Here is a 23,163-nt window from a genome sequence, read left to right on the forward strand (position 1 = left end):
CACCCGCACACCTTACTGTTGTTCGTCCACCTCTGGAGAGCCTTTTTCCCAACCATTGATGGGTCACAATGCCATTCGGGATCCACGTGCAGCGTGTGCTGGAGTCACTCGGTTTGGAGCCGTATGACTCCGACACCAGGGTTTTACCCATCTGTCGCCCTGGTTACTGGAGAGGCCCAGAGTGATTTTAGATTTTAATGCGATATTTTCTGACATTTTGTCTGAGCACAACTACTATATTGCTGCTGTTTTTTTATTTATTTACAGATGGGTTGAAATGTGGATTCTGTTGATTGCTCCGTTGTTTTCCCAGATTGTGTACTCAAGGACTGACAGCCTTTGCTGTCTCTGATGATACACAACTGTATGGAATCTTGCAGGCACTGGAGCAGATGAGACTTTCTGAGTGCCCTTCACTCCCTGAAACTTTTGTACCCTATAGATAAAGTAGTCCAGACTATCCAGGATAGTCTCCTCCACCTACAACAGGTAGGGAATGAGGTGTCTTTCTGCTGGGTACCAGGGCACCTGGGAATTGGAAACGAAAGGGCAGATCTAGCAGCTAAGGAGGCATGCCTTGATCCTCGGGTATTTCAGTGTATCATCTCCCTGTGTGCTATGACCTCACTGTTGAGCTCAAGAGTCTTGTGTCACTGGAGGAATGAGTGGCTGGAAGCAACAGGCAATAAGCTCTGTGTCGTAAAGCTCACAACTAGACTGTGGCGTACCTCCTTCCAGCCACATTGACAGGTCCTCCTCACTCGCCTTCATGTTGGCCACAGCCTTATGATGTTTGTTTCTTGATCCAGTGAGAAGACCCTCCAGTGTGTAGCCCTTGTGGCATACAGATCACTGTATGCCACATTTTATTAGACTGCATTTTATTTTCTGACCAGCAGCTGATATGCCGATGGATCTGCAGTCTGTTTTAGGTAATGATGAAACGAATGTGGTTCCAGTTTTAAAGTTTTGTGAATTGTCCAACTTTTTACCAACACTTTAGGGAGGTGGTTGTAATATGTTCACAGAGCAATTGGCTACCCATATTTTATGTTAAGTGGCTTGCCAGTGACATTTTCGTGTGCCTTCCTTTTAGCTCCTTTGTCATTTTACTTTTGTTTTAGTCTTCCGTATAGCATCTTTTATTCTTTCATGTTGTCTTAACATGTATGGTCATATTTTACTACTTTTATGTACATTCATTACTTTTAATATCAGTAAGGTCACTGAGCACCCCACCGTTGAGTGCCCGTAAACACATGCACGCATGTGATCAACCCCAATTCAACAGCTCTGTCAGGATGGTCAATATGGAGTGAGATCAGCTGCTTTGGGTGGCTGCTTTGTCAGGCATAGGTTTGGTTCCTGTTGATTGCATTGATAAGTAGGACTTCACAAGGCATAGCCTGCATCTTTATGGGAAAGGGAAGGGGGAAACTGGCTGGGATGATAGCAGAATCTTTAAGGGGGCACTGAAACTCATGGGAGTACTACTTTTTTTAGGCTAGGATCAGTATCCAGTCGTCCAATGCTGATTAAAATTAAGCTTAATGAGAAACTCAGACAGGCAGGTAGGATACTAGAGATGTTAAAATATCACAAGATTTCATAACAGTGCAGTGAAAAATAATGTTAGTATATTGCATAAGAATATCAGAGGATTAAAAAACAAAGTAGATGAACTTCTTGTTTGTTTAGAAAATTTAGAAACTGAGGGTGGAATAGATGTACTATGCCTGTCTGGTCATCATATAGTCACAGGTATGGAAATGGTAAATGTAAGTGGATATAAACTTTCAGCACATGCAGGTAGACATATAATGGAGAGAGGAGGAGTTGCCATATATTTTAAAATCTGCCATAGTGTGAAAACTCTGGAAATTAAAATTTTTTGTGTAGAGCAACATATAGAAGTGTGTGCCAACTAACTAATGGCACTTTTATAATTTTAGCCATCTATAGATCGCACTTTGGGAAATTCTCAATTAATTTTGAAACCTTGGCGTCTTTGTTGTGCTGTCTGTCAGACAGATGGAAGCAAATTATTGTTTGTGGGGATTTAAGTGTAGATTTTCTGAAAGAGTTCGATAGAAAGCTTGACCCTGAAATATTATTTGGTTCTTTCAATTTGACCAGTTATTGATTTTCCTACTCGGGTGGTACAGTAAAGCAGCAGATTGACAGATAATATTTTTATAGACCAAGATAAATTTAATCAAATAAAAACTTTTCTATTAAGAATGGTCTGTCTGATCATGATGGACAGCTATTTTCAGTACATGACATAGCTCCATACAGTAATGCAAAACATTCCTCCAAAATAGTGTGTTCAATTATGATTTAACAATTGAGAATTTTGGGGAAAGCTTGCAACAGTTAGTCTGGGATGAGGTGTACAGGGAACCTGATGCTAATTTAAAATTTAACCTATTTCATGATGCCTGGGAGAGTATATTTGAAAACTGTTTCCCTAAAACATAAGTGAAATATAATTGTAGGTAACCATAAAAAAGCCATGGCTCACTAAAGGGATAAAAATGTATTGTAAACAGGAAAGGGAAATGTATCTTACAGCTAGGAGCAGTAATGATCCCGAAACTGAAACATTATAAAACTACTGCACTGTATTAAGGAAAGTTATTAAAAACTCCAGAAGTATGTGCATTGTGTCTGAGATTAGCACATCTGATAATAAAATTAAAACAATTTGGAATATTGTTAAAAGGGAAACACGGCAACCGAGAGCACAGGAAGATTGTATTTCTGTCAAACTCAACCCAAGGTAGTATATGGAAAAGGTAATATCTATGCAATTTGAAGAAATTGAACCTACCTCTCCTACCAAAATTAGAAAAAATAATAAATTCACTCTAAAGTAAAAGCTCGTGTGGAATTGATGGCATTTCCAACGGAGTACTAAATGCTTGTTCCAAACAAGTAAGTAGGAGTCTCAGCCACATACGTAGTAGCTCACTGAAACGGCGTTTTTCCAGATAGACTGAAATACGCTACTATTAAACCATTGCATAGAAACGGGGGGAAATCTGATGCTAACAACTACCGCCCCATCTCACTTTTGACAGCTTTATCCAAAATCCTTGAAAAAGTAATGTATTCAGGACTGTGTGTAGTGATGCATAGTGAATGAGTGAGTACAAGTTACTGTTGTGCCGTAAAAAAGGAATCCTGTGAAAACTGTAAAAGTGAAATCGAAAAACTAAAAGAACACATTTCAAGTTTACAAAAAATTGTAGATCTTCTAAGACGTGAGTATAACTGATGAAAACTGTGAGCTGAAGAAGTTGAGCCATATTCTAAATGATAAAACAATTAAGCCACAAAACGGGAACCTGGAGAGTGATGAGAAGTGGAAAGGAAGCGATAGATAGGAATCAGACGCAGCAAATGAAATTATAATTACAGATAACAGGTATAGTGTTCTGTCGACTAGTAGTGTTGACTGCAATAAGGATGACGAACTACGTAAAGAGTGTGTGACCAAGAAAACAAACCAGTGGGCCAAAGACGAATGCAACAGAAAACGACTGCGCCAGCGACTAAAAGTAGTGACATATGCTTCAAAAATAGTGAAAGCAGCGAAAGGGTAGAATCAGATGGAAAAAAGTCTGTTAACAAACTTAATAAACAACATGAAGGTAGCAGTGGCAACTCCACTCTGAATTCCGCCACGAAGTGCAACGTACACTTGCTTGCCGACAGTCATGGAAGAAAGCAGGCTGAGATTCTACAAAGTGTTAATCAAAATATCCAAGTGAGTAGTGTGGTGAAGCCAGGTGCGAAAACAAATAACACTGTAATAAACACATCTTTAGACGGTAAAATGTCGCATGACAATGACTTCGTTGCCCGTATTGCAGGTTCAAATGATGTGGCTTGTCATGAAGCCAATCTGTGTATTGGAGGTTTGTCTAAATTTCTGGAATGAAACAAATAAAAAAAAAACTATTGTTGCTACCATCCCGCACCAACACGACTTAATGTACAACTCTTGTGTAAACAAAGAGATTAGAAAAACATATGTCAGGATTAAATTATTGTGTTCAAGTTACGAAAAATGTTGAATTCTAGACATGAGCACACTAGATAAGGGCATGCATACTAAACACGGACTGCATCTGAACTATGAGGGTAAGCATTTTCTTTGCGAAAAAGTAAGCATATTGATCACTGAAAACATCATACTCAGTAGCCGCATATATAAAAATAGTTTGCTTTTGAGTGAAACTGATGTTCCCTTTTTAGTGTAAATCGGCCTTCAGTGTGCACACACAAAGGCGAAATCTTTACTAACTGCTTCAAGAAAGAAGAAAAATGTACAATAATGTTTTAGAATGTTCAGTACATTACTAACAAAATAGAGCAAATTGATGAAATTCTAGGAGAATGTTGTTGTTGTTGTTGTTGTTGTGGGGGTCTTCAGTCCTGAGACTGGTTTGATGCAGCTCTCCATGCTACTCTATCCTGTGCAAGCTGCTTCATCTCCCAGAACCCACTGCAACCCACATCCTTCTGAATCTGCTTGGTGTAGTCATCGCTTGGTCTCCCTCTACGATTTTTACCCTCTACGATGCCCTCCAATACTAAATTGGTGATCCCTTGATGCTTCAGAACATGTCCTACCAACTGATCCCTTCTTCTGGTCAAGTTGTGCCACAAACTTCTCTTCTCCCCAATCCTATTCAATACTTCCTCATTAGTTATGTGATCTACCCATCTAATCTTCAGCATTCTTCTGTAGCACCACATTTCGAAAGCTTCTATTCTCTTCTTGTCCAAACTATTTATCGTCCATGTTTCACTTCCATACATGGCTACACTCCATACAAATACTTTCAGAAATGACTTCCTGACACTTAAATCTATACTTGCTGTTAACAAATTTCTCTTCTTCAGAATCGCTTTCCTTGCCATTGCCAGTCTATGTTTTATATCCTCTCTACTTCGACCATCATCAGTTATTTTGCTCCCCAAATAGCAAAACTCCTTTACTACTTTAAGTGTCATTTCCTAATCCAATTCCCTCAGCATCACCCGACTTAATTCGACTACATTCCATTATCCTCGTTTTGCTTTTGTTGATGTTCATCTTATATCCTCCTTTCAAGACACTATCCATTCCGTTCAACTGCTCTTCCAAGTCCTTTGCTGTCTCTGACAGAATTATGATGTCATCGGCGAACCTCAAAGTTTTTATTTCTTCTCCATGGATTTTAATACGTACTCCAAATTTTTCTTTTGTTTCCTTTACTGCTTGCTCAATATACAGATTGAATAACATTGGGGAGAGACTACAACCCTGTCTCACTCCCTTCCCAACCACTGCTTCCCTTTCATGTCCCTCAACTCTTACAACTGCCATCTGGTTGAATATAATCTCAAAACTCAAAGTAAAATCATCTAGTGGCTGGGATGACATATCGTCCACACTACTTAAAGAAAGCAAAAATTAGTTAATAAAACCAATAACACATCTAATTAACAGTTCAATTGACCAGGGTAACTCTCCAGAGCTTTTAAAAATCACTGAGATACAACCAGTGTACAAAAAGGGGGCTATCACAGACATAAATAACTACCAGCCAATCTCTTTGACTTCAACACGTGGCAAGCTGCTTGAAAGAATAATTCTAGATCAAATGGAATCCTTCTTCTGTAAATACAAACTATTAAACAAAACACAACATGGGTTTCGAAAAGGACCATCTACAACAACAGCATTAGCAACTGGGGTGGGGCACCCACTGTCTATATGGATTGCATTTTTAGCCTTCAAAAGAGAGCAGTTAGGATAATTGCTAATATAAGTCCTGTAGGGACTATTTCAAAAATTATAAATTAACACTGTGTACTCATTGTATGTATTTGAGACCATAATGTTTGTAAAAGAAAACGAGGAAAATAGTGTAAAGAACAGTGACACCCATAATTACAGTATTCGAGCCAAAAGTGACTATCATAGGATACGGACTAACAAAGCTACAAATCACAGTCCATATGTAACTGGGAAACAATTCTATAATAAGTTGCCAAAAAATATAAAGCAACTCAAAGGCAATCTTTTCAATGGAAAGTTGAAAAATTTGTTAACAGAAAGATGTTTATACTCATTAAAAGAATTCTGAGCTACAATACTATTAGTTTATTCTTTTACATACTGCAGTATATTAGTGGTGGTATTGTTATAATTGGCTAATTGATGTATATAATCATTATATGTACGGAGTGATATATAATGTGCTAATGTGTTTATAACATTATTGCATGGAATGATATACAATCATTCTTGGAATGACATGATATTGATATAATTGTACAAAAAAAGACGATGTCCAAGACTGTAAAGTTAACATGGGCAAATAAACATTATTATAATAATAATGTAAATAAAATAGAAAGAAACTTCCACATGCGAAAAATATATTAAAAACAAAGATTCCAAGACTTACCAAGCGGGAAAGCGCCGGCAGACAGGCACAATGAACAAAACACACACACAGAATTACTAGCTTTCGCAACAGATGGTTGCTTCTTCAGGGAAGAGGGAAGGAGAGGGAAAGACGAAAGGATGTGGGTTTTAAGGGAGAGGGTAAGGAGTCATTCCAATCCCAGGCGGGAGCAAAAAGACTTCCCTTAGGGGGAAGAAAGGACAGGTGTACACTCGCACGCACACACATATCCATCCGCACATACACAGAGACAAGCAGACATGTGCGAGTGTGCACCCTGTTCGAACAGGGCAAAGTGATCGGTCTCTGGGAAAGGGGTTGTCATACCGTGTCATTTTGACTCACACAGGCCATGGTACTATGACAATAATGCCTGTGTGGAAACAGTGGATAGAGGAAGGTCGTACGCAGTGACAAGCAGGAACTGGACCATGGAACGTGACCACAGCATGGGATGACTGTCATCTCGTCTGCATGGCCACTGTGGACTGTGCAGCATTATCTACAGTGTTGGCTTGTCGCTGGAGTACTGCAACAGGTGTGAACTTGTCTGCATCGACAGTTTGTCGCTGCTGTCTGGACTGGTTGCAAGCATGCCATTACGCCGGCATCCATTGTCCAGAAACCACAAGCTCCTCCAACTGCAATAGGCAAGTGAACACCATCACTGGGGTGCTGAGTGGCAACTTGTAATCTTTTCGGATGAATCCCACTTCAGCATGTGATGGTCGCGTAAGTGTCCAGCAGTACTGTGGTGAGCGCAATCTAGAGGGTTGCATTGTGGAGTGGCATAGCAGTGTGATGGGTTGGGGCACCATTGCTTTCAACAATCGATACCTAATGCAGGTTTATCCCACCCATCACAATTTAGTGAGTTACATCTCATAATCTGGATTCACGTGAAATGAACCCTGTGCTTTTTCAACAGTAACTGTCCTCACAGTGAGACTAACATTTTGATGTATGTGAAGGGAGGGCGGTAGATTCCAGCTCAGAGTCTCATCAAAAACTAGGCCATTAGAGATTGAGCATAAGTTCAAACTGTACAAGAACATGGAACGAAATCAGTTTTGGCCTTTTCACTGGAACCACCCAAAAATTTATATGCATTATTTATGGCAACCATAAGCATTTTAAATCAGGATGACTGAACAACACCAATTTGGTCTGTTGGACACACTTGGGGAACTTGCGTCTGTACGTATGCGCCTCCCGCCCCTAAACACAAACATTAAATATACTGTTCATTGTGCCCTTCAATCCTAAAACTAGTTTGATGATCTCTACACACTAAACTATCCTGAGCAAGCCTCTTCACACCTATTGCAATCTGCATCCATTTGAACCTGATTATGGTATTCCAGCATTGGTTTCCCTATGTGATTTTTATCTCCCTTCCAAACACAAACACACACACACACACACACACACACACACACACACACACACACACACTAACTTCCATTACCAATCCTCTTCAATTCGATTCAGTGTATCATTAGTTATCAACATACCCATATAATTTCTCAGCATTCCTCTGCCGCACCACATTTAAAAAGCTTCTATTCTCTTTTCATCTCAACTGCTTATTGTCCATGTTTCGCTTGAGTAGAAGGTTACACCCCATACAAAAACTGTCAGTTGTATTCTACGTTGTTCCATCCTCCTCTCCCACAAATGCCTTTCTTGCTTTTGCCAGTCTACATTTTACATGCTCTCTACTTTGACTATCATTGGTTATTTTGATGCCCAGATAATGAAACTCGTCAACTCCTATTTGTTTTTCATTCCCCTAATCTAATTCAACCAGCATCATCTTTTTTAATTTGACTCAGTTCCATTACCATATTTTATTTTTCTTCATACTCAACAAACTATCCATTCTGGTCAACTCTTCTAATTCCTTTATATGTTCTGGCTATCAACATTAAATTAGACAGGGAAAAGTATGAGGAAGGAAACAATTTGATGTGACATGCAAATCTTTAGTTTTACAAAGCTTCTCCAAAGCCCTCAGCTAAAATCTGGACCTGATGCCTCTATTCAGACCCAAGATACATTGCAAGATCCTTTTTACAGTACAGTTTCATATTTTAAAAGGAGACCAGGTCATTTTATTGGTGATTTGTGCCATGCTATCGTGATTGAATCACAACACACTGTTAGAACGAAACTGAGTTAATTTTAATTTGCCTTTGATCTGCTACAGAAGCACATTTAAGTCATTTTACATTCCATTTAATACAAACAAAACCTATCAAATTTAGAAAAATGCAAGTATTGTATTTAATAAAACTAAATGTATGGTTGTTAGCCTAGTGAAACCACTTCAGTTTGACATCAAGAAAGTAGAGAATTCAGTCACAGTTCGTTACAGGAAAAATAGCAGATGTGGTTATTGGGTATTAAAGGCAGGACCATCAATGAGTGACCAATAACCCTTCCACTGTGGAAGTGTGTGTTGTAATTAACCCAGCTCTTCCCTAGACACTTCAGTCAAAATAAATAACTTTTTTACCTCTTAATATTGTACGTTATTCGTGACAGGGGGGCACCGAATGCCTATTCCTCAGTGTTGCCACAACATGAAAAACATATTTTTTGTGAGTCAATCCTTTCAAGGATGTCAAACATTCTTTGAGAGAAATGATATTCCCTATCTCAGTGTGTTCTCTAATCCCAAAGAGTCCAAATTACTAGTACAAATAAAAGTTTTGAAATAAAACTTTCAAATCTTCCTAGTGACGAGTTACCTCAATATCTACTTTCTTCTCATGGCACCTGGCTTGAATTGACCAACATACTTCACGCTGTTAGTTAGGGAATATCACTTTTTATAAAACCCTTTTCTGAGTTTTCTACTGCCATGTAAAATTTTTTAAAGTGTAAATATTAAGAAGGTAACATCTCTTAAGGCTAACAAAATACTTCACTTATTTTTATGTGTTTTGTTACTTATTGGCCACGTGCATGACAGCTTCCTTTAAACTGGTCTTATGTTAACATTATAATACACTTTTAGAGATAAACAACACCTTTAACAACTAGAGATGGAAGTTCTTATTACAGGACATCTATATTAATATGTTCTGCAGAAATGATTAGCATTTGAACCATATTAGCCTGTGGGTTTGGTATCGCAGTGCAACACCAACTATTGGTAAAAGGTGCCTGTGGCTATTGTTGCTATGAACCAAAGGTAATGGATCATTGTGACTTGAGCAGACATGCGGTATGCCTCACAGATGTATGCACAAACTGTACTATCAAATCAGTGACTTTGAAAGAGGGCGCATTATTGGCATGAGCGAATGAGATGCAGCCATCGTGGAAATTCCAGAATGGAAATTGCTGCTCATGTATAACAAAGTGTTTCAGCTGTGCAATGAGTGTGTGCAGAATGGTTCACAGAAGGCTGTAGAACACGATGAGAGGGGTCAGGTCACACCACCCAAACCACCCCTTGAGATGATCGCCATCTAATGTGTATGGCATTACACAATAGATCTGCATCCTCCTCAGCTCTGGCAACAGTAACACATCATACACTATCACGGGTAACAGTCCATGGCTACCTGCAAGTCATCCACTTCTCTGCCTACCTACGACGAATGTAGATGGCAATTGTGTGTGGAATGTCATCACTGGGGACAGGAATGGCACCAGATAGTGTTTACAGCCGAATCCAGGTTTTGTTTGAAACTGATGACTGCATTTTGGTTCCCTGCAGACAGGGGAGGCAGTATCACAGTGACTGCATTGGTGCAAGACATACAATACCAACGCAAGGCCTTAAGGAGTGGGGTGCTATTAACTACAACTACAAATCACAGTTGGTGCATGTCCAGAGCACTGATCTACGTGAATGACTTATGTGATCCATAACCATACCCTTTCTGCCCAATACCCCAGATGACATTTTTCAGTAAGACAATGCAGAACCTTGTTGCTGAACAAACATATGCCTTGTTGGTTGTCACAGGGTATCAGCTTTTTGCTCTGTTATGTCCAGGTCACCATACTTGTTGCCAATTGACAATTTGTGGGGTATGGTAATACTTGGTGCACTGATAGAATGCCAACCATCACAGCTAAATGCATCATGGGTGGCTGCACCTGAAGAAGCCATTGTGCCTTATACGCTTCGATGCCATAACGGATGGAACAAGTTATCAGACTCCATAGTGACCCTGTGCCTAGTAAGCAACAGAGAAACATACTAACCGAGGTGACTGACCTAATCATTTCTGCAGAACATACTAATTTAAATGTCCTGTGAAATGTGAACATGTATCTCTACTTATTTAAGGCATTCTGTTTTTTGTGAACATGTATGTATCCATCTGGCATGCCAAGTTTGTTGGTTGCTCTTACTTAAACTTTATGAATTAGATCTATTATGATTAATACATTTAAGTAACTATAGGAAAGGTAAAAGATATAATTGCTGCTACTGAACTTTATTTCAGTACATGAAAGGTGGGGACGAACATTGACTTTTTAGCTCACTGTGTGTGTGTGTGTGTGTGTGTGTGTGTGTGTGTGTGTGTGTGTGACACAGTCATTACAAATTAGTTTTTGAGTGTAAGTCTCAATTCATTGCAATAGTAATACAGTCAGATCAAAAAGCTGGTGTATCATTAGATGCTACAACAAATACTGGCTGCACCAGACTGCTTTTAAATATTCATTCACAGGACACCCACTGTGTTATGCTGTAATGCTACATGCATTGTTGGATATAGTTCTCAGGAGGTCAGTTGACACGGAGTGACAGTCTGTAGAGCACCGCATTGCAGCAGTAGAGGAATTTATAAAGACATTGCATTACAGCTTCTTGTGTTGTCCCGAATGGTTAGCTTGTTGCTGAGCCATTGACGAAGATCTTCACTACCACAAGGAAACAATGATGAGACTTCAATTTTGATACACGTTCTTGGAGCTTCTGAAAGTTTTGAAGAGGGCAGAGTAGACAGATTAATAATGTCAAATTACACCCATTCCAGTTTGTCTGCGTATGTAAACAAATGCAAGTCAGTTCTGGGCCTCACACACCTCATGTGAACTGCTAGAGTGTGCTACACAAAAGTGCCAGTATTTCTTCAGAGCCTTTTTTTTAAATGAGGACCTTTCTGTAACAGTAAATTCTGAGTGCTGGATTTGTCATGCTGTCTCTCCATCTATAGTTCCAGCAAGACAAAGCAACAGTCCATTCTGCGCATCTTCCTGCGGGAATCCTGAATTAAATGATTCCAGGCAGAGTTATTTCTCACTTTGGGAACCAATTGGCATGTTTGTTCCCCTGACATCACATCATCTAATTATTTTCTTGTGAGGCTATCTTGAAGTTCATGAGCAACTCCCAAGCATTATTAGTGAGCTGAGAGACGAAATTCATGAATGCATTTGGGAGATTCCAAGAAATATGTTGTTTCTTCTCTTCCAGACAGGCTACATGACTGTGTCATTCAGCAAGGACATGTACCAAATGTTATTGTCAAGAAGTATGTAGACACTAATTATCGATAAAAAATAATTTGTCTTTACTAAAAAGATAAAGATTTTCACTTTTTCCCCCTGAATTACTGCTGAATTTTCAAAACAGGCAGCTGTTTCTGGTGCACCCTGTATAAACCTACAAAACTTGGCTATCAATTTATGAGCACAATTAAGTTTTTACCTTGTGACAAATGCATTGGCTTATAAAATATAGATACAAGACTGTAGGATACAATGCAAAAATATTTATGAAACAGACTGCTTACGAGCAAATTACTTCACTAATCAAACAAATACTACTTCCTTATTACTGACAATATTGCATTAAAACACAAAAATGATACATTGACATGACTCATAATTGAGACTAGAATTCTCCAGTCTAAATGCAACCAATTGTGCTGCACAGCATCACAATTAATTTACTTACTGGCCACAAAATAATTCAGTCTAAATAATGTACACAAACATTATCAATGTCCACGGAATATATTGAAAGTGGGCACACTAGTTAAATAGTTAATGTTTTGCAACTTAAATTGGTCCAGGTACTAGGTAAATTTCTTAAGAGAGTAAGAAAAACAAAATTAACATTAATAAAAACAGTCAAAACCAATTCCAAAAGTAACACTTGGGATACTTTTACATGAAGATGATTTCAAATACTTAACTACTGCACTATTTCTGACACTGATGTTTTAAAATACACACTACAGAAGCTTCTGAACCTGTTGAATGGTACTACACTCCAAAAACACTGCATCGGCATTCTTATTGATTATGAATACAGTGCTAGTTTTCTGTTTTGTTTCAAGTAACATTTGCCTTCCAATGAAGTGCCAATTTTTCACTTTTTACATTTTAGGGCTTCTGGTCATGTTAGATGAGTTGCCTTTGTTAAAGACCAGCTGAATGTCAGTGTGGATAAATATATGTGGCAACTTCTTAACTTTTTATCCCAGATTATAATATTAATGAAGTCCACAAGACCCTCTTTTCCTCTCATTTGTAAAGCGTACATAATTTTAGCAGTGCAGTTCATACATAAATAAAAACTGAGAAAATAAATCTTTTATAACTACTGACAGTGGTGAATATATTAAGATGCATACATCAAAAGATGGGATAATGATAATATTACTGCTCACGTATAGCAGAGTCACGGACAAGCACAGAAAGACTGGGCTAACTTTCTTAGTAGTCTTTCCGTTGTGCCTGTCTGTGACTAACTCAACTTCTCCACTATACGGTGAGTAGTGATTTATCCTTTTTACAATATTGTAACTCAGATATAGATATGCTATATTTTATGTACTACACACAGTCACTTGCAGAAATAATACTTAAATAGCACAGTAGAAAACTAAATGGATTAGAATAACAAAACCTAATAATGACTTCACATGTCTTAAATGTTTACGAGGAACAACCATGACAATATGGCATTTGCACCAAATTAAGGGACTTAACACTTTGCATTTCAGTCACATTTCATGTTAACATAAGTTACATATAACTTACAGACGACACTATTTCTGTATCTACTAAATTTAAAGCAGTACTGAGAAAATATCCTTGTGACTTAATTGTGTGCACATATTTCTTGACTGCACAGCTTTCATCTTGTGGATGATCTGGCAGTTTACTGTTGCTGTCATCTTGAGATCACATGGGCTGTGAATGCTGTGTGCAGCATATTTTGCTTAATGTGAAATTTGAAATGCTAGTTGGGTACTGGCTGTACTTGATAGAAGATCCAGTCTTCCATAAATGAGGGTACAAATGCATGATCACGTGTGAACTGTACTGGTACGGAAAGCTGCTTTAGCTGAGACTCAAACATGCTGAGAGACTCTGGACAAGATGCTCCATTTCCCTAAAGAAAACAACAACAACCATAAAATTAAACTGTCTAGGTAACAAACATAGCAATTAGTATTAATAAAACAGTACACAGAGATCACCTAGAGACCACATCATCACTGAATGGACAAAAATCGGGCATTTTAAGTGAAGAGTGACTGGATTCAAGCATAACTACAGCTTTCAATTTGACACCACTGCAGCAGTATGTCTGTAAATTTTACTGTTTACTTACTCAAGCAGCTTCATCTGACCTGAGTAAACCTGAGGCTGAGTAAGACATGTTCCAGACCTTCCGAGGGAGAAGCACCATGTCAACAGCCACCAACACTGACCTCTTGACTATGAAGATGGTCACTGAAAACTGTTTCATGCAGCACTTTTCAAGCCAACAATTTTTTTCCTCTACGGACCAGTGTACAAAGTAATGAGGGTCATTTGCCATCATGAAACAGAAGTGTGTTAACAAAATACTACAAAGCTCTGAGGAACCTTCTTAAACTGAAAGTGAAGTATGTAATAATTCCGAAAGGAACCCGAATAGTTTTACAAAAATTCTTTAGGACCAGACTACTTCATCTCGAATACTGAATAGCTCTATTGCTAAGTTAAGGGCAGCTGTTTGGGGATTGGAGGTTGGGGGGGGGGGGGGGGGGGGGCGAGGAGAGAGGGAGAACACTAATAATATGGGGCATTCGAAGAGAAACGAGCCGGAGGCATCATTACATAAGCCAGTTCCTGTATGTTAGAACTATTGACCATGGCTGTTGAGACACTTGTCCCAATGTGACAAGGTGGTGAGGGACTGCCTCATAAAATTCCAGGGGCTGCAGTGTTAAGTAGTTCTGCAGATACAGCTGGACGTCGTTGTCCGAGGTGAATCACTGCCCCACAGAGCAGTTTTTAAGGGGACCAAAAATGACATAACAGCGGGGAGAGAGGTCTGGACTGTATGGAGGGTGGCCAAGAACCTCCCATTTGAATTTCTGCAGGAGTCTCACGACTGTGTTGGCTGTATGAGGCTTTGCATTGTCGTGGAGCAGAATGGCCCCACGGGTGAGACTGCCTTGTCACTTCGATTTGATAACTTGGTAAAGGGTGGTCAAGGTTTGCGTGTAACACTGGGCATTCACAGTTGTCCCGAGCTGCAGGAAGTGAATAAGAGGGCCATCTTGGTCAAAGAAGATTCACCTCTGACGACGATGTCCAGCCCAACAGCCAGGGTCAATACTTCTAACATACAGGTACTGGTTTCTGTAATTATGTCTCTGGCTCATTCCATTTTTATGCCCCTTATATTCTGCCCCAAAATTTAAATGCTAATTTAGTGATGGAAAATACCTAGATTGGGCAAATTAAATTGGCTGTAAAAGCCACTGTAGATAAGAGGGAAAAACACTATTTGACATGTTGGTTACTTCAACTGTTTCAAGCAACTGCAACAATGTTACACTTTTTGTTTGCGTGGGTGGGCCATGTAATATAGCATAATTCCCTGCAAGACATTCTGCTCTACCGAAGTCAATATCTGCCTCTCAAAGTATGGGAAATTCATTTGCTAAGCTAAGCTTTTGAAAACCAAATTGTAATCAAGGCACTAACGGTCGTTTCTTCCTCCTGTTTGTCAATTTAAATGTCTGTATGAATATGGTAACGGAAAGTCCTGGAGGAATGTAAATAAATTCAGCATTAATGTAACAAGGCACTGAACAATAGAGGTACCAAGTTGTCGAAAGACCCAAACAAACCTAGTGCTGGCACAATGAAACCAGGTAGAAAAGGGCACACATGCACTGTGCTAACTTGTGGACAAACCCTTTTTCAGATGAATAATGTCCTGTCTAGTTTATGTGCCTTTCAGCAATACAGCAACTTTGCTATATGGTGACGTTCTACCTTTACTCCTCAAATTATGTAATGGGATATATAATTAGTGCTCAAGTGGGGGCCATATAAGTAACCATTACGAGTACATAGACAAGTATGTTTTACTTTTTATGCCTACTATCTTAATAATTGTTGGTTGCTCCTTCACTTTAAATATTCAGTGGGCTTGCTACTTTCATCTCACCACACCACACAAAGACTATATAATGAGACACTATAATACCCTCCAAGAAAATCTAGTTAGTGGTTGCGCGATATTTCCACACGGTGTATATGTAGACAAGGAAAAAATTCCCAGGTTTCCCAGTTAAAAAATACACTTTTTCCTGGGTGAAAATATGCTTTTTTCATGTTAAGTGACAGTATACTTTCCCTTGAGATCATAAAACTTATCAATCCTTTGAGTGGTTAAGATTTTGTACACTGTCGTAGAACCTCCTGCCACTTTAGGAAATGAACACCCCCTGCCCCACACACACAAACAAAAGTGTTTTGGAAAGATCTTTGATTTGCAGCAACACATACGCTACATATTTTTGTATTACGAAAGCATATAGTCGAATTCCACCAAACACAGATTGTTAGTTTCTGAAGCATTGAAATTGAGATTGTGATGTGCTTTTGTAATCCAGTCATTGCATATGTCACACGACATTGTAAGCCGATGATAGCAGATATCCATCACGTTTACATGGGGCTCCCAAAACTGGATTCCATAAACTTGTCTCCCAATACCACCCCTGGGTGGCCACGTAAACACTTCAGAATCGATTCTTGAAATAGGCTTCATTAACAATGGAAGCTGTAAAATGGAACAAAACCTGTAGACCACTCTGTGAAAAGCTAGAAATCCTCCCACTTTATATATATATGAAAGAAACTTCCACATGGGAAAAATATATTAAAAACAAAGATTCCAAGACTTACCAAGCAGGAAAGCGCCGCCGGCAGACAGGCACATGAACAAAACACACAAACACACACACAGAATTACGAGCTTTCGCAACTGGCAGTTGCTCCGTCCCTCTCCTTCCCTCTTTCCTGACGAAGCAACTGCCAGTTGCGAAAGCTCGTAATTCTGTGTGTGTGTTTGTGTGTTTTGTTCATGTGCCTGTCTGCCGGCGCTTTCCCGCTTGGTAAGTCTTGGAATCTTTGTGTGTGTGAAAAAAATATTCAATGGAAAATCCCACTCTCTTTCAGAAAAATGAAAATATCCACTCCTCTAACACCAGGCGAAAAGGAAACTTTCATTTAAAGCCCCCCCCCCCCCCCCCCAAAAAAAAAAAGAAAAAAAAGGGGGGGGAGGGAGAGAGAGGAGAGGAACCCTCTATTATGGGAAAGTTATTTATAATAAACTTGCCCCCCAAGTTAAACCAATAAATGACCTGGCAAATTTCAAGTCAACTGTTAAAGCATACAGTATTTGACTCCTCATTGCTTCTACAGCCTCCACAAGTATCTTCATGAAGTTCACTAATGATCTGTGTCTTTGCCTTAGTGATGTATCATATAAATGTTACTAGAACTTTATTTACCATGCATATGTTGGTGTAATAAAAATATTAATCTGCCAAACTTTGGCTAATACTGGCAGAGTGGCTTTTTGTACAGTGAAGGATAAGTAGAAATATTAGACTGAAGATGTTTTCACCTTGTCTTAACTGAAGAGAAATAGTGATTGTGCTCACTAAATCATAAATTACATCTGCTGTTATCCAGGCGACGTAGTTAACTGGGCTAGCAAATCTGCTTCAGACCTTAACATGCAAACATGACAGCGAAAAACTGTCTCCGAAATTCAGTTTTCGTCTTTCAGAAGATGTGTCTCATGTAAAAGTAGCACAAACACACAATTAGGAAAATTAATGTACATAGTTTACCTACAAGAAGATCTAAGGTTACACATATAATATTTTTTACATTTTTATACATCACATAAATGTGCTGGCAAAATTTTAAGTAATGGCTTCTAAGTGGCTGCCCTTTAAAGTGTTAAGCTTTAAGTAAAAATCAAACACACCGTGATTTAAGAAATTCAAATCGATAACTCATTGTTTAAAATGAAACGTACTTTGAAAGTAATGCTTTTCAAATGACCACTTGCAATATATTGCAATACTTTCCAGCAACCTGTTACAATTCATTTCAGCTGTTGACAGAGAGCACCAGAAAACAGTGTTACAGTGTTACTGTGCCTGCGCAGCCACGATGAAGAAGGTAGCATGTATGTTCATACGTATATAGCATTAAGAGATGTTACATTATGTCATAAATGAAACAGGACATCAGAGGATACTCCCAAGAGCATCATAATTCTGTAAACCATATTAAAATCCATAATACAACTTGAAGAGCACATTCGTATGTCCAGATTCACAAAGAAGTAGGCCCCAAGCTGATATTAATCTTTTCAGTGTGGTTTTCGAAACGCAAATTTTCTTGAAGTACCAATACTGTATTACCTCATGTTTAGTTCTATGGCATAATGTCATACAGCGCAAAAGATAACAAAGTGCACTTGAAATACTGAACAGTTGACACTAGCCAATAGTGATCAAATAAATTGACTACCTCTGAGGAAAAGATTAATTAAAGAAATTTTTTTAGCAAATCAACAAAAATAACCTCATTGTTCGGCAAGGTAATTAATACCAGACTGCCAAAAACCTGCAAAATAAAATAAAATCCAAAAACTGAGACTAATTATGTATTTTATAAACATGGTTCACAACTCGCACTATTCTGCACATGCACCAGAAAAAAGTTTCCGTGTAACATCTGGTTGCTTGTTGCTATTGCTGATACAACTTGTGTTTAGTTACCGTGGATACAGCTAACAGCCGTACTTCAAGTAGTCAGAAGTGGGAGAATGTATTGTTCATACGCAACTCCACTGTGCATGCACTTAAGCCCACAGGCAACTGCTCAAATGAGCCTAATGTTAACCGTTGTGATGTCACACCCATTGGAAGCAGTTTGTTGCTATGAAGTATCGCATAGTATTCGCCCTACTGCCTTCGACACATTTTGCTGTTGGCAGACGCTTGTGTGTGCACCATGTTTTGTTGCTGTAAATGGCACATTTACTTTGCAATTTACAATTTATGTATTCTTTTTCCTCGTTTATGTTTTATTGCTGCAGTATTACATTGTAGTAATGGACTAAAGTAAAATTCTTTGTTAGAGTATCAGTTATTACCAGTCAAAACTACAAAAATTTAACTGAAAGCTAAAACAACGAAAAATTCCCACATTTCTTAAAAATTCCCAGCTTCCTCCCAGATGAAAAATCCCCGGGTTTTTCCCAGATTTACTAGAGCGAATACACCCTGTTCCAGAATCATCACGGGCAGTATTGGACTCAAATTCCAATGTTAACCAGCAGTTAATTATTTGCTCCAGTGTTTTTCCGCACATTTCCACAGAAATTGCTGTATTTAGATAGGAATCTTTGTTGGATATTTGTTTTTACTTCTTTTCATTTTACAGAGGTGGCATATGACTGACTATCTTTAGACAAGAATTCACTTTTAAATGGGGATTTTAGGAACATGAAAGGCACTATTTATTTTAAGAAACAAGAGATTCATGTTTCTGTGCCAGAAAGAAGTAACTGATGCTTCACATTATTGGGAGTTTTCATCTAATCCCTTAATCTCTTTGGCATAACAGTGACTAGAATCAAGACATACTGGTTCTGAAGCAGTCCCCCTACAAAAGTTACATCACCATTGCGATTATGAGAACATTTGGAGGCTTACTTGTGCTGTTCTTACGAAGTCTATCTGGGTTTTACAATCAGTAATATGTATCAGTTATCAATTGATCTCTCTGTTATCACACCAAAGCCTGCAGTATTTTTGTAACTGATCATCTTTTAAATAGTAATTCACAATCAGCTTTTAAATAGTAATTCACAGTCGAGACAATATTTTCCAACAGAACTAGAAAATTTTGAACACTGATGCATTCGCACCATGCCGAAGCATATTATATTGATATCACAGAATGTTCACTGCTTGTCACAGTCTTCTAAACCTTCACTTTCCAATGTTTAGGGGAATTTAGTAAGATAGACATCATGTATGACACTATTAACTGCAAGGTATGTTGTCGATACATTGCAAATAAAGGCTGACAGTATTCTAGTAATTGGCCTAGTCAGTTAATAAGGACAGTAGGCCACAGTTGTATCTGGTCTTCTTAAGGAATGTCCTGCTAAGATAGAGCCCTCAGCTGGCATATTGACAGCAACTAGATATATTGCACTTGGCAGATATAGTAAGGCTAATAAGGGAACAGGAAGCAATGGTTAGAGAACTTGTACTGGGAACTCTTACTATTCTATTTCATGCTGTTATGGACATGGAGCAGATGTAAGATCAGGGGGAAAGAAGTAAAAAGACTGCTTTAAGTCTAAGGCACAAGCAAATAGTACATAAATGAAGAGGTAAAAGTGTACTTCAAAAACACTGAAGACAAGCCAGTTTTAACAATGGAGAAGGGCTAAGGCTGAGTGTCAGGTGTTTAAGACTGTCCGAGGTCGATGGCAAGTCTTTTTCTACATGCCTTTCTGCTGATCGGCACCTCTTATTTTTGATGGGTAGTGACAGTCTCAAATACAAGTTCGTGCTAAAAAGTGTGTCTTCCGAATTTTTTATTTGACAACTAAGCTTTTTAATAAAGCTAATGTTACTAACATTCTACATCTTTATTATTCATGTCTATATATTTGTAGCTCTTTACCGGTAGACGGATGAGAATTGTTGCATGTAACATGGTGGTGTGTAATGGACTATTAGTGCATGAGAAACAGTAGTGTAATCTAGTTTTGAATTTGAAGAGTTTGTGCATGCATGGAGCACACTCATTCAGCATGCCAGCAACACCAGACCACAAAAGAGCACCACAACATCTGCATCTATCCAATACTTTAGGTTCACTGTCATTGATCATCCTCCGTACAGCCGCAACTTGGCCTCATCCAATTTGCATCTGTTTCCAAAACTTAAAGAATGCCTTCAAGGATTTCAATTTGACATTGATGATATGGTGCAAGTAGAGGTGAGGGTGTGGTTCCATCAACAAAGTCACTCATTCTACAGTGAAAGTATCTACAAACTGGTCTCTTGTTGGGAGACTATGTTGAGAAGTATGTAAGTAGACACAAAGAATAAGGATTTAGAATGTCAATACTGTTTATTATATTTGAAAATCTTTGAAAGAGTTTTCACATAAAAATCCAGAGATATTACTTTCCAGCACACACTCATATCAACAAGTGTGTTTAAGTGTGAACTTTCAGTCAGTGAAAACTGAGCATTTTCCAGTATTCGGAAAACTTGCTTTTGATCTGAGGAGGACATTACAGATTGCACAAAATTAACAATTAATAATCGCCAAATTTAAGGACCTAAGAGAAAAATGTGTATCTTACAACAAGAACACAAATGAATTCGCAACGTACTATGCATTCAGTAGACGATGTACAGGAGCATGAACTGATATACAACTTCACCTTTCATTGCCTACAATTTCACTCTACTGTCATTAAAATCTGGTATTCACATTTTAAAAGCAAAAATAGAAATATACTACTTCAAAAAGTAGTATCAGAGAATAGTTTTGGATTTTTACTTTCAGAAACTGCTGACATGCTTCATGTCACCCCATTTCCATTTATAACTAAATAATTCCCTTGATGGGCTGCAAAAATGTCAATTTTCCAGAATAATTGAAAATATTTGATTCTGAATGAGTCAAATGTCTGCAGCTGTACATCTATAGAATCAACTATACAAGACACTTCCTGTAACCTCAGTTAAGAATGAATTGCTCTTCTAACTTCTCTTTAAAGACTGCATCTGACCTTGATATCTAAACATCCATATGAACAAACGTAAGCACTGTTGTGAATAACAAGTCTGAATACTGGAAAAATTGGAATATGGGCTATTATGTGATAAGTTATTACTGAAATGAGTGTAAATGCAAAAATCATCATCAGTACATGAATTTTTGAATATTTTCATTGCCACTTTTCAGTGGCTTATAGCAAGTATTCCTCTCCTTAATTTATCTACTGCCCTTCAGGTAACATGGCTGCATATTTATTATATGATTGTTATGTACAGACGATACATAGTCAGAATAAACTAATTAAGTATGATAAGTCACATGTTTATGGAAGGAAAACCTTAGTGTGTAATCATACTTACATGAGTCATATACTTTCCATTCGGTTTCAAGACACGCATTGATGTATTTAAGATAAGTCTGATGAAGTCCCACACTTCTCCTTGAGGAACTGGTGATAATGGAATGTCGGTAAGATCACCGAACACATAATCAAATTTCTTTCCTTCCTTAATGAACTTATCCAGTATTTTCAAGCAGTCCTCCACAATAATCTATAACAAATTGAACCAGAAATTTTAAAACATAATATCTGACATTTTTATGCGACCTCTTACAGCAAATGTGAATGTCATTGACAGTGCCTTAATTTAATACGTTTATTGTGAACTATGCTACGAAGTCAGGTGACACATGACAAACTTACACAAGAGGCTAATAATATGGGTTAGGATTTCAATCCTCCAGTTTCTCCCAGAACCATTGACTTTATAAAGAAAACTTTATGTACAGTTTTGGTACAGTAACCATTCCTTTCTAACAGGTGTGTAAATGTTACATGCAGCTTTTGAAATTAGATTTGTGTAATTATAATCATTAACCAGGTAAACAATATTTTCATTGCAAAATTTGGGAGAAACAAAGGCCACTAAAATATCTTTTCTGAAATTACATATCAGTTTTATGTTCCTTGGATCATTTGTATAATTAATAGTAATGATGCAGAACAAGTCATTTTACAGTCATATATAATAATTAAAAATGGGTGAATGCTGACTATTCACAAAATTTTATTTGGTGCATATGTGATAACATGTGCTACCAATATATTCCAAAATGCTGCGCATAAATACAGCAATTTTTCCAGGGTTCATACCTCGGGCTCTATTGCTTATAGAAAGGCAGGGTCCAGTGTGTTGGATAGCCCTGAGGTTAGGGACCATATGTATACCCAACAGAAGGATTGTCTTACTGAAACTCTCCTACAGTACAACATCAAAGTTGGAATATTACAAACCTTTTTCAGCTTAAGCAAATGGAACAGACTGGTTGGTTCTTTTTTCCGTTAAACATGGTCTATGGTGTGCCTTAAGGCACAGATCTATGCACAGCAAAGTTTTACAATATATTCCTAAGATTCTGACCTCTAACAACCTTGAAAATTTTCTTGATATCCTTACCCATTTTTGAGCAAAATTACCCTACTTGTACATACAAAATCTAGCACGATGTGAGAACTTAGTTTATGAAGTGACACAGCACAGAGAAATATGCACACGCAAAACTTTGTGACAAAAAATAATCTGGTCTG

At 38.1% G+C, this 23,163-nt stretch overlaps 1 protein-coding gene across 2 annotated transcripts in view; it reads right to left on the reverse strand.

The window, feature by feature from the left end:
• Positions 1-8,629: 8,629 nt before the first annotated feature.
• LOC126284808 (spermine synthase-like) overlaps positions 8,630-23,163 on the reverse strand; it is a 49,980-nt gene continuing 35,446 nt past the window's right edge. For both annotated transcript variants that reach the window (XM_049983998.1, XM_049984000.1), the window contains 2 exons: positions 21,935-22,126; positions 8,630-13,842 (listed from right to left, as the gene is read on the reverse strand). In XM_049983998.1, the coding sequence (XP_049839955.1) occupies positions 13,690-13,842; positions 21,935-22,126 (345 nt within the window). In that variant the 3' untranslated portion in view covers positions 8,630-13,689. The remainder of the gene's footprint in view (positions 13,843-21,934; positions 22,127-23,163) is intronic.

Source organism: Schistocerca gregaria, chromosome 8, assembly GCF_023897955.1.
Source record: "Schistocerca gregaria isolate iqSchGreg1 chromosome 8, iqSchGreg1.2, whole genome shotgun sequence".
Classification (NCBI taxonomy): domain Eukaryota; kingdom Metazoa; phylum Arthropoda; class Insecta; order Orthoptera; family Acrididae; genus Schistocerca; species Schistocerca gregaria.